Source organism: Bombina bombina, chromosome 2, assembly GCF_027579735.1.
Source record: "Bombina bombina isolate aBomBom1 chromosome 2, aBomBom1.pri, whole genome shotgun sequence".
NCBI lineage: Eukaryota > Metazoa > Chordata > Amphibia > Anura > Bombinatoridae > Bombina > Bombina bombina.
In genome coordinates this window covers 78,723,745-78,736,518 of record NC_069500.1, presented here as the reverse complement: position 1 = coordinate 78,736,518, position 12,774 = coordinate 78,723,745, and the positions used below count along the sequence as shown (strand labels likewise).

The window sequence follows — 12,774 nt, the reverse complement described above, 5'->3', positions numbered from 1 at the left end:
AAGTGCTCCGTCTCATACGGTCCAGATTCTCATTTCTTACCTTCCTCCGTTTAGACCGCTTTCTTCCCCTACTCTTGCCAGATGGGTTCGTTGGCTTATGTTCTCTGCAGGCATTGATTTGTCATTTGGAGCCCATTCAGGAAGAGGAGCAGCGGCACCCAAAGCCCTTTTGGCCGGGAGTCAACTTGAAGGCTGCAGACTGGTCCTCTGCTTCTACTTTTTCCCGTTTTTATTTCAAACCAATCCCTCATGCAGCTGACGTTCTTCCTTCTGTACATTAAAAATGCAAAATATGAAGCCTCCTGTCTTGCTATAAAATTTGAATTATTATAGCCTTGGTGTATAAATAATCTAGATTTTATTAAAGACAGAAGGTGAATATTTTCCCTCCCCTTGTCTCTCCCTCCCAAAAAAAGTATAGTTTACCTGTATATATATGTTTGCTATCTGCATGACTGTCTTTATAGGTGGGAAATATGGAACAGTGGTTATTTGGATTTTCTATTTGTTTTACAGTGTAACCTTCTTGATGGATGCTTCACTCTGATTTCCGTTTCAGTTGTAGCCTGTGGTTGATCTTTTTTCCTTAGTTCCTGTGTCTTCATCTTAAAGAAAAGAGGAAGTTCCTGTGTGGATTTGGGACTATTATATGTGTCTGTGTACTGATTAGTGCTGTACTGTTCTAACTTTTCCTGTTCAGTTTCTTTGCTGCTGTTTGAAATTCAGTAAAGATTTGATGCAAAATATTTGCCTCCTGTCTTTAATAAAATCTACATTATTTATACACCAAGGCTATAATAATCCGAATGCTATACAAATAATTAAATAGCCGCTATTTAATAATCAATAGATATTAGAAAATAAAGAGAAACTGCATTACAATTAACTGAAATGAGTTTGGTATACAGAAAAATATATTTTTTAGATCTTTTTTTTGTGTATCCAAAATATAAACAGAGTGAGACTAGTGTCTCAACTTTGTTGCATTGCATATATACAATCATAATTCAGAGTACAGGGATGTTAAAATAGTTATAGGTATACAGCTGTATTTAACCTTTGATATGTTTGTGAACAGTTTTGGCATCAAGAGAGTGTAATTTGCTGAATGTTGGGCGAGATATACTACATAAATCACCAGAAAAGCAGTGCAGCAATCAGGTGATGAAGGGACGTGTCCCAAAGACGCGTTGTGTTTTGGACTACACCAGTCTGGCCATGCAAGTGTTTGCTTGCCCTTATTTTTGAGTTTATTTCAAATTGTTTTTATATACGTTTGTATATTTTAAATACTCTTTTGAATTTTCATTGTACAAGTGGAATTGGCAATACAGAGATTGCTGCACTGCTTTTGTGGTGATTTATCTAGTATATCTTTTAACGTTTAAGGAATGTAGTGATGTATGTAAGTGACACACCCATAGCCATTGATATTTTCTAGACACTGCAAAAAGTGGATTATTTACAGGTAAATGCTTTTGATTTTTACAAGTACGCTGCCCCCTTTTTCATTGAAAGAAATTGCCCTTTATATAGACTTTTCCATGTCTTCTAAAATGTTTGACCGATTCTAACCTGGCTTGATTGCTTTTATGGCTCAGGTGCAATTTCAAGAGGCCAAGGTACGCTAGGAGCAGCAATGCACTACTGAGAGCTAGATGTTGATTGGTGACTATGCACATAGGCCTCTTGTCTCTGGCGCACCAAATGTGTTCAGCCTGCTCTAAAGCTGACTTTAACCATGTGTTTAACTTATTTGCACAGGTTAAACACATAGTTATATGCAAGCAATAGAGCAATAATAAAATGCTTTACCAGATTAGATAAAAACATTTTTTAACCTTTTATGTTCCTTTACTATTGTGTTCTGTTGTTCCATGTCTCTATGCTCCAAATCTGCTTGTCAGTTATTTGAAAATGCATTAAGATAAGTACTGTGGATACTCTTTAGTCCTTTAGAAATGAATAGTGACAGTAACATGCTTGTAAATCCTATATAATAAAAGGCCAAGTGTGTTTGTCCGAAGCTGTCAGGCGCAGTAGAGACTGCGCGCAAGGACAAACACACCTGGCCTTCCAACTGACCTGGCGTCTGGTGGAGTGGGCGTGGCCGGGCGGGTGCGACGTGGGCGTGGTCGGGCATGACGGGGCCGGGCGGGACTGGGCGAGGCCATATGCTTGGGCTGCCGAGAGACAGAGAGCTCTAAAGAGGGGGGATAGAGAGAACAGAAGAGGGTGAATAGAGAGAGCAGAAGAGGGGGGATAGAGAGAGGGAGAGAGAGACCGCAAAAGAGAGAGGGGGGAGTGAGACAGCAAAAGAGAGGGGGGAGAGAGACAGCAAAATTGAGGGGGAGAGAGACAGCAAAAGAGAGGGGGGAGAGAGACAGCAAAAGAGAGGGGGGAGAGAGACAGCAAAAGAGAGGGGGAGAGTGCACAAAAGAGAGGGGGGAGAGAGCGCAAAAGAGAGGGGGGGGAGAGAGCGCAAAAGAGAGGGGGGAGAGAGCGCAAAAGAGAGGGGGGAGAGAGCGCAAAAGAGAGAGGGAGAGAGAGCGCAAACGAGAGGAGAGAGAGCGCAAATGAGAGGAGAGAGAGCGCAAACGAGATGAGAGAGAGCAAATGAGAGGGGGAAGAAAGAGAGCAAAAGAGAGGGAGAGAGACAGCAAAAGAGGGGGAGAGAAAGAGAGCAAAAGAGAGGGGGGAGAGAGCAAAAGAGAGGGGGGGAGAGCAAAAGAAAGGGGGGAGAGAGAGTGAGTAAAAGAGAGGGGGGAGAGAGAGAGTAAAAGAAGGGGGAGAGAGAGAGAGTAAAAGAGAGGGGGAGAGAGAGCAAGGGGTGAGACCGCTGTACTGCAAAAAATGGCCCGTGTACACGGGCTTTAGGACTAGTAGGTCTATAAAAGACTGGCAGGGTGACCTTCTGTAGAAGGCTATGGGAAGGGGAAACTATCACCTGAAAGAGGCTCTCATCAGTAGAGATAAGTACCCATTTAGAACACTGAGGAAATCCATTTTATAGGACTTTTTCCCTTTAACTATAAGTGCTTATATATATATATATATATATATATATATATATATATATATATATATATATATATATATATATATATATATATATACATACACTAGTGTTAAAGCCTGTGTACATGGGCCAAAATGTGTAAGGAAAGAAATATACCTCTTTGGAGACATCTCTCTCTCCCTCTATCTCTATCCATATCTCTCTATCCATCTATCCCTAACCCTCTATCCCTATGCCTCTTATCCATCTATCCCTATCCCTCTATTTATGTGTTCTATTTTTTTGTCTCTCTCTTCTGTAACACAGTGTCTTTTTATTTGTGTCTGTGTTTTATTTAATTTGTTTTTATGTGTTTTATTTGTGTCTCTCCATTTTTTTATGTGCTATTTTTTTGCTCGGCGTTGTAGTACTGTATAGTCTGTTGTCTTTTATTTGTGTCCTGATCCTTAAGGCCACACTTGGTTGTCACGCGTGCAGTCAGACACTGATCCTCACAGCCTTTTGAAGTCTTGTGCGCAGTCTGCGGTCACTAACTGATCCTTCCTTACGGCCAGGTATGTTTGTCTCGCGCTGTAGTATCTACTGCGCATGACTGCATCAGACAAACATATCTGGCCTTTTATAATATAGGATATATACACTATCTCACAAAAATGAGTACACCCCTCACATTTTTGTAAATAATTTATTATATCTTTTCATGTGACAACACTTAAGAAATGACACTTTGCTACAATGTAAAGTAGTGAGTGTACAGCCTGCTGTCCCCTCAAAATAACTCAACACACAGCCATTAATATCTAAACCATTGGCAACAAAAGTGAGTACACTCCTAAGTAGAAATGTCCAAATTGGGCCCAATTAGCCATTTTCCTTCCCCGGTGTCATGTGACTCGTTAGTGTTACAAGGTCTCAGGTGTGAATGGGGAGCAAGTGTGTTAAATTTGGTTTTATCGCTCTCACACTCTCTCATACTGGTCACTGGAAGTTTCAACATGGCACCTCATGGCAAAGAACTCTCTGGGGATCTGAAAAAAAGAATTGCTGCTCTACATAAAGATGGCTTAGGCTATAAGAAGATTGCCAAGACTCTGCAACTGAGCTGCAGCACGGTGGGCAAGACCATACAGTGGTTTCACAGGACAGGTTCCACTCAGAAGAGGCCTCGCCATGGTCGACCAAAGAAGTTGAGTGCACATGCTCAGTGTCATATCCAGAGGTTGTCTTTGGGAAATATACGTATGAGTGCTGCCAGCATTGCTGCAGAGGTTGAAGGGGTGGGGGGTCAGCCTGTCAGTGCACAGACCATACACTGCACACTGTATCAAATTGGCCTGCATGGCTGTCGTCCCAGAAGGAAGCCTCTTCTAAAGATGATGCACAAGAAAGCCCGCAAACAGTTTGCTGAAGACAAGCAGACTAATGACATGGATTACTGGAACCTTGTCCTGTGGTCTGATGAGACCAAGATAAACTTATTTGGTTCAGATGGTGTCAAGCATGTGTGTCGGCAACTGGGAGTACAAAGACAAGTGTGTCTTGCCTACAGTCAAGCATGGTGGGAGTGTCATGGTCTGGGCCTGCATGAGTGCTGCCGGCACTGGGGAGCTACAGTTCATTGAGGGAACCATGAATGCCAGCATGTACTGTGACATGCTGAAGCAGAGCATGATCCCCTCCCTTTGGAAACTGGGCCGCAGGACAGTATTCCAACATGATAACGACCCCAAACACACCTGCAAGATGACCACTGCCTTGCTAAAGAAGCTGAGGGTAAAGGTGATGGACTGGCCAAGCATGTCTCCAGATCTAAACCCTATTGAGCATCTGTGGGGCATCCTCAAATGGAATGTGGGGGAGCGCAAGGTCTCTAACATCCACCAGCTCTGTGATGTCGTCATGGAGGAGTGGAAAAGGAATCCAGTGGCAACCTGTGAAGCTCTGGTGAACTCCATGCCCAAGAGGGTTAAGGCAGTGCTGGAAACTAATGGTGGCCACAGAAAATATTGACATTTTGGGCCCAATTTGGACATTTCCACTTAGGGGTGTACTCACTTTTGTTGCCAAAAGTTTAGACATTAATGGCTGTGTGTTGAGTTGAGTTATTTTGAGGGGACAGCAAATTTACACTGTTATACAGGTTGTACACTCACTACTTTACATTGTAGCAAAGTGTCATTTCTTAAGTGTTGTCACATGAAAAGATATAATAAAATATTTACAAAAAATGTGAGGGGTGTACTAACTTTCGTGAGATACTGTGTGTGTGTGTGTGTGTGTATATATATATTAAATAACAGGCAGATTTGGTGGGTCTACAGGTTTTTATATGATGTCATGTACTAGCGTTATAAAATAATGAGTGTAACAGCAATAGAAAAGCATTAGAATGAGTAGTAATCCTAATATTATTCCTTTAACCACAGAGAAGCTACCAAACATTTTTTTGCTCCAGAAAATACTAATTTCAGTCAGAAGAATTTCCTGCTAAAATGCAGAATTATTTACTAATTTATTACAGCAAATTCATGTTTAATCAGAAAAAAATAATGACTTACATATTTCCTGGATATTCATTAGATGGTTTCCATGAGACTACAACATTTTTCTTCCAAAATAAATAAATGGGACAAAATTAATTAGAACATATTTAAAGAAATACAAATATATTGCTTAGGATCACATTGTAGACTTATATACACTTTTAATATATATATATATATATATATATATATATATATATATATATATATATATATATATATATATATATATACTGTATATAGTTATTTTTGTGTCAAGTTCACATAAAGTTATGTTTGCTTATTTTTTTATTTTTTTTTAATTGAGTATATAGTTATTTTTGTCAAGTTGTCAAAATGTATTGTGTATTAGCCAGTTTATGTAACTATAATGCAAATTTATACAAAAATACTAGTGACTTCCTAGATAATACTAGGGAATATATTGAGGTAGGAGGGGTTCCTAGCCCTATTCCTTCAGGGGAGTCTTTGTTTAGCAGTAAAAATGACAGACTAGTATCTACTTACTGATGACTTCACTAATTTCCACCCAGTTGTATCTTGATTGTATGATAAAATCTTTTCAGAGACATCAGCTGCAATCTTAAAATAATCCATGTCTAAAAATATAAAAAGAAGATGTGATAGTTTGTTCTTATAAAAGGTATAAAATTGGTATGGGCAGTAAGAATGCCTTCACAATTATAAACTCACATACTTACCTTAATATCAGAAATAAAGCAAGAGATATTAAATTACACATGTCTGTATTTGGAAGGTTATAGGGACAGTAAATGCAAAAGTTAATTCACTGTAATATTTTTCACCAGTTAAACAAACAAAAAAAACACCTTTGTACTTTCTTTGCGTATTTGCCTAGTTTCTGTGATTTAAAGGGACAGTCAACATTTGTTTTAAAAGATAGATAATCCCTTAAAGGGTTAGAAATATTTTTTTTTTTTTTTTTGTAAAATGTTTTTATTGAGGAAATACAATATCACCAATACAAAAACAGAATGACATATATTTCCACATTAGTTTAGATTTGTGAATTTTCAATAATCAAAACAAAGCAATTTGAAACAATTATAACAATGTTAACAATTTTAACAGATATGACAAATTTAACCAATCCTCTTGGGTGCTACCGGATATGTAGATCCACCCAGTGGAGGGATAATAGAAAGTAGTCCAGTGTATAGTAGTGATCAGGGTAAAACACGAAGGGGAATTTCCTTGTCTAGAATCTATATTTAAAGATCAAAGAGGATATATCTCTAGACAAAGAGGAAAGAGATAGAAAAGAAAAAGAAGCTGACAAAGAATAGAGAGGGAAGAAAGAGAGAGAAAAAAAATGTATTGGGGGGAGATGGGGGGAGGATTTGGAAAGGTTTAGGGGAGGAATAGGAGAGGGATAATACAGCGGGTGTATGGGTTCAGGTGGCAGAAAAGTTTAAATGGCTAGGAGGAGGTTAGTGGTAATTAAGGGGGTTTAAGAAACCATTTAGTCCAGATTGCCCTGTATTTATCTAGACGGTCAATCCCATTAAAGAAGCCCCTTTCCATAGAGGCTAGGTAGTCAATGAGTTTGGTGATCTGGCTTAAGCTGGGGGCCTCTAATTGTTTCCAGGACCTAGCAATACACACCTTAACTGCCGTCAGAATCGTGGCTCCCAAAATTTGTTGGGGTGTTTGAAGACCTATGTGGAGGAGGACTAAAGCTGGGGTCATAGGGAGAGGCATGCCCAAGACCGAGAGCAAGGAAAATATTTCCCTCCATAGGTGGGCTATCTTCGGGCACGACCACCATATATGAATATCAGAACCTAATTGTCCACAACCTCTCCAGCACTGTGAAGAGGCCGTGGGATATATCTTGGTCAGTTTATTAGGGGTCAAGTACCACTTTAGGAGGACCTTAAAATATGTCTCTAGATGTGACGTACAATGGATAGCTCTTTTAGTAATGGTAGTTGCATGTTCCACATCTAAGGGTTCAATCTGAACATCCATTTCACGGCCCCAGGCCTTAATTTGCCATGGTATTTCTTCGCTATAGTCGTTGAGGAGAATTAGGTGATGGTTGGTAAGTGGTCTTGTTAATTTATTCTCTTTTTTCCACCTTGTTTCCCAGGCGGTACATTCTCTAAGTTTCGTTTTAGGGAAACCTTAAAGGGATAGTAAACCCATTTTTTTATTTCATGATTCAGATAGAGCATGAGATTTTAAGCACCTTTCTAATTTACTCCTATTATCAATTTTTCTTTGTTCTCATGCTATCTTGATTTAAAAAAGCAGTACTGTAAGCTTTAGAGCCAGACCATTTTTTGTTCAGCACATGGGTAGCACTTGCTGATTTGTGGCTAAATGTAGCAAACCAATCAGCAGCTCTACCAAGGTGCTGAACTAAAAAATGGGCCGACTCCTAACCTTTTATTACTGCTTTTTCAAATCAAGATAACATGAGAACAAAGAAAAATTGATAATAGGAGTAAATTAGAAAGTTGCTTAAAATTGCATGCTCTATCTGAATCATGAAAGAAAAAATGAGGGGTTAGTATCCCTTTAAGCTTGACAATACCTATATTTTCTTTTTTAAAAGAATAAAAAATTCTGATGAGTTAAAGTATAACACATCTAAATTCACTTGCTTTTAGTTTGAAACAAAGCTTCAGTACATATATAAACTATATTTTAATATCTGCTATAAACGTCTCTTAGGACCGCCCAGAAAAGAAGGCATGTTTTACTAATATCATCCAATTGCGCGGCAGCACGGATCATGTTAGTTCCATTATTTACACTGATTGTTAGACAAGGGTTAAATAAAATAATAATAAAAATATACAATGCTCATTAGTAATTGTAAATGTTTTTTTTTTAAATGTTACTGTTTTTTTTTGTTTTTTTTACTTATGCCTAAAAATGCTCGTTAGTTTAGGGGAATTATGACTCGTCAGTCTAAGGGGCTATATCTAAATTAAAACAATGCTCATCAGTCTAGGGTTTTTTAAATACTTACCTCATTCGTTAAAGATTCTACTGCCCCATGCGCCTCCAAGCATGACTGCGACCCTCTGTTTTTAGCACTCGGATGCGCTACTCCCACCACTATCGGTTACTGGACTCTTTGTCAGCATCCAGCACAGTGTTTATGATGTGCCAGCTAACACAGGAGTGAAGATAATTGTGCGCATGCGTAACCAGAAATCAGAAATGCGCCTGCGGGCCACCATGCTTGTTCTACCCAGGTAGAACACAGTCATTTGCGGTGCATAATAAGGTTGAAAAAGGGTTTGGCAGAAGTAATAATTTCAACAGCAAAATATAGGTAAACTATAGAAAATGGCTAATACATGTTGTTTGCATAGTTAAACAACTTGATATGATTTGAAAATTGAAAAGTTTTTTGGGGGGTTTCCTATCCCTTTAACTCTGAAACTGGGATTATCTCAAAACCTGAAGTAGATCCTATAAGCTTCAGATTTGTGACCCTGTTACATGGTACATATTGATTGTTTGATCAGTAAAGGAGCACAGATCAATTGGCTTAATTGGCAACAGCAGAGGTGATAAGATAAATATACATAGGGCTAAATTTATCATCATTGCAGGCGGACAGGTTTGCAAGTAGTCCACCTGTCCACTTACAATTACCACTTGCAATGCTGCATTGTATGGTGAAATGTAACATTGCACAAGAGTTTTTTTGAGTAATGTTGCCCCCTACTCCAGTACAACCAATAGCGCAAGATCAGGGCATGTTAATTACCCTGAACGAATGAATGTTGGGGTGATTGATCTCACTACCTCCGAGGTGGCGGAGAGGCAAAATAAGCAGTTTCTGCTTCTTAAAGGACCATTACATACAATGACATTGCATAATTAAAGGGACAGTCAACACTAAAATTGTTATTGTTAAAAAAAAAAGATAAATAACATCTTTACTACCCATTCCCCAGCTTTGCACAACCAGCATTGTTATATTAATATACTTTATTACATTTAAACCTCTAAATTTCTGCCTGTTTCTAAGCCACTAGAGAGAGCCCCTTATCACCTGCTTTTTGGTTAGTTTTTCAAAGCAGGAGACTACTAGTTCACGTGGGCCATATAGATAACATTGTGCTCACGCCAGTGGGTTGTGCACAACACAGCTAAAATGTAAGTCAATAGATAATAAATAAAAAGTCATGTGATCAGGGGGCTGTCAAAAAAGGCTTAGATACAAGGTAATCACAGAGGTTAAAAGTTTATTAATATAACCATGTTAGCTGTGCAAAACTGGGGAATGGGTAATAAAGGGATTAGCTATCTTTTTAAGCAATACATTTTTTGAGTTTACTGTCCCTTTAACAAGTAAATAATAAAAAAGATAATGTAATAACACCGAGTTTCAAATTAGAAGTATATTTTGTTTTCTAACAAATGTATTTTTCTCTGTGTGCCTGTATCATGTGACAGCCATTAGCCAATCACAGACTAGTATACGTATACACTGTGAACGTGAGCACATGCTCAGTAGAAGTTGGTGCCTTAGAAAGTGTGCATATAAAAAACTGTGGAAGTAAATTGCAAAAAACAAATCTTAAAATGCACGCACTGATTCTTATAAGATTTTGACTTAGTGTCCCTTAGCCTCAAAAGCTGTGAATGCAGCTTCATAAATTCACCTTGTACAATGTTTTTCACAGGGTATGTTAATGGACTGCAAAACAATGTAACTTGGTATCAAAAGGACAGTTTAAATGTTCCTAGCACAGTAATTTATGTACAAATATTTTGCAACTTAGGGCATTTTTTACAATATATAATGTTCATTTACAAAATAACATTTAAAGTACTTATAAATTTGTGTGCATATTATTAAATAGATGAGTTTCTATTCAATTTTTTTTATTTTTTTATTTTTTACAAAATTACATAAAATCAGTCAACATCCAAAAGTAAATATATGTAGAATTACTTATGAATTAGGCTCAGTGACACCGTGAGTTTCTGGATTTCTCTTAACCTTTTCTTGCAAGAAGAATGTCTTGCAAATTTAACACCACTTAACCTCTATAAAATATTCATTTGTAATCAAATTATATCAGATATAAAACATCTGTCAGATTTACTTATTTTTGTAACTGTTGTTACAAAAATAATATTGAGGAACAATGTTTGTGAACAGATGTGACATAATATGTGATGTTCATATTATTTACAGAATGACAATATGTATGTAAAAATATAACTCGAAAATAGCCTCAGACACTTTAAACTATAGCAATGTAAAACAAAAAATATATCAACATGCAAAGAGTAAGAGCAGATGAATGTGAATTGCTTTGTAGAAGCAAAATATTTATAAGCTCATCTATCAAATTTTTACCTATTTGGCTGGAAGATTGAAGTAATCAGCAACTCTTACTCGATTCTCTGTACTTGGACTTTGATCTCTGAACTGCAGATCTATTAAATTGCAACATACTCGCACATAAGGACACTTGCCAGGAAGTCACAGCACAAACGACTGTCTGCAGCTGCAGTAACAGCTGGCCTACCTATAAGTTTATGAATCATGGATCATGTGACTGAAGCCAGGGGGAGTCATCTTAGGTTTGGGCAAAACATATGGATTGACAATTCAGCTAAAAATAAATGATTTAAGATTAGTTACAGTAATAATCCAATTTCTTTTTCAACACACGCCTAGTTGTTGCAAAACAACATATGCAACACAAAATATGTACATTTTTAACAATAAAAACATATACTGTGGTATGAAAAAGGGTATTTCTTGCAAATTTCTTTTCAACAATTTTATTCATGCAAAAATATTTAATTCTTAATTGATGTTTTTAAATATGCATCATTTTTGCCTAAAATCTGTATTTTAAAAACATCAGATTCCATATAATTGTATCAATGAAAAACAGAATGTCAGAAATTTATATCACTATAACATTTACAAACCTTACATTGTATATCACAAAGGTCAAACTCCATGCAAAAGCAAAATCAGTTTATGCATTTTTTCATCTACAGACGAGTTATCCAAATCCTATTCATGAGCTTTAATCAAGACATTTTTTATCATGACAGATTATCAAGTGGCGAAACTCATATTACTTATTTAATTTAAAAACTGCAAATATATTGCAATTTGTGGCACACATTATTTGAAAAAAATAAATCTAAGCTTTTTATTTTTTTTATTTACACACACATATTATTAACCATTTCTCTTGTAAGGTGTATCCAGTCCACGGATCATCCATTACTTGTGGGATATTCTCATTCCCAACAGGAAGTTGCAAGAGGACACCCACAGCAGAGCTGTTATATAGCTCCTCCCCTAACTGCCATCTCCAGTCATTCTCTTACAACTCTCAACACGCATGGAGGTAGTAAGAGAGAGTGGTGAAATATAGTTAGTTTTTTATCTTCAATCAAAAGTTTGTTATTTTGAATGGTACCAGAGTTGTACTATTTTATCCCAGGCAGTAAATAGAAGAAGAATCTGCCTGAGTTTTCTATGATCTTAGCAGGTTGTAACTAAGATCCATTGCTGTTCTCACATATGTCTGAGGAGAGAGGTAACTTCAGCGGGAGAATGGCGTGCAGGTTACTCTGCTATGAGGTATGTGCAGTTACAATTTTTTCTAGAAATGGAAAATGCTAGAAAATGCTGCTGATACCGGATTAATGTAAGTTAAGCCTGAATACAGTGATTTAATAGCGACTGGTATCATGCTTACTCTCAGGGGTAATACCCTTATAAAATTGCAATATAAAACGTTTGCTGGCATGTTTAATCGTTTTTATATATGCTTTGGTGATAAAACTTTATTGGGGCCTAGTTTTTTCCACATGGCTGGCTTAAATTTTGCCTAGAAACAGTTTCCTGAGGCTTTCCACTGTTGTAGTATAAAAGTTACAGTTGTTGCAGTTAAAATTACAAACTGTGACATCCAGCTTCCATCAGGAGTCCCCTGTATGCTATAGGACATCTCTAAAGGGCTCAAAGGCTTTCCAAAGTTGTTTATTGGGGAAGGTAGGGCCACAGCAGGCTGTGGCACTTTGTTGTGTCTGTTAAAAAACGTCTATATCGTTTTTTTTATCCGTTTTTTTTAATTAAGGGGTTAATCATCTATTTGCAAGTGGGTGCAATGCTCTGTTAACTTATTACATACACTGTAAAAATTTAGTTTGATTTACTGCCTTTTTTCACTGTTTTTCAAATTT

The 12,774-nt window shown here is 37.3% G+C and overlaps 1 protein-coding gene across 1 annotated transcript in view; it reads right to left on the bottom strand.

Annotated features, from left to right (window-relative positions):
* The window catches only part of STARD6 (StAR related lipid transfer domain containing 6), a 38,646-nt gene extending 27,595 nt beyond the window's left edge, over positions 1 to 11,051 (bottom strand). The window contains exons 1-3 of the mRNA XM_053700408.1: positions 10,919 to 11,051; positions 6,070 to 6,161; positions 5,578 to 5,627 (exon numbers count right to left, since the gene is read on the bottom strand). Of these exons, the coding sequence (XP_053556383.1) occupies positions 5,578 to 5,627; positions 6,070 to 6,159 (140 nt within the window). The 5' untranslated portion in view covers positions 6,160 to 6,161; positions 10,919 to 11,051. The remainder of the gene's footprint in view (positions 1 to 5,577; positions 5,628 to 6,069; positions 6,162 to 10,918) is intronic.
* Positions 11,052 to 12,774: the final 1,723 nt, after the last annotated feature.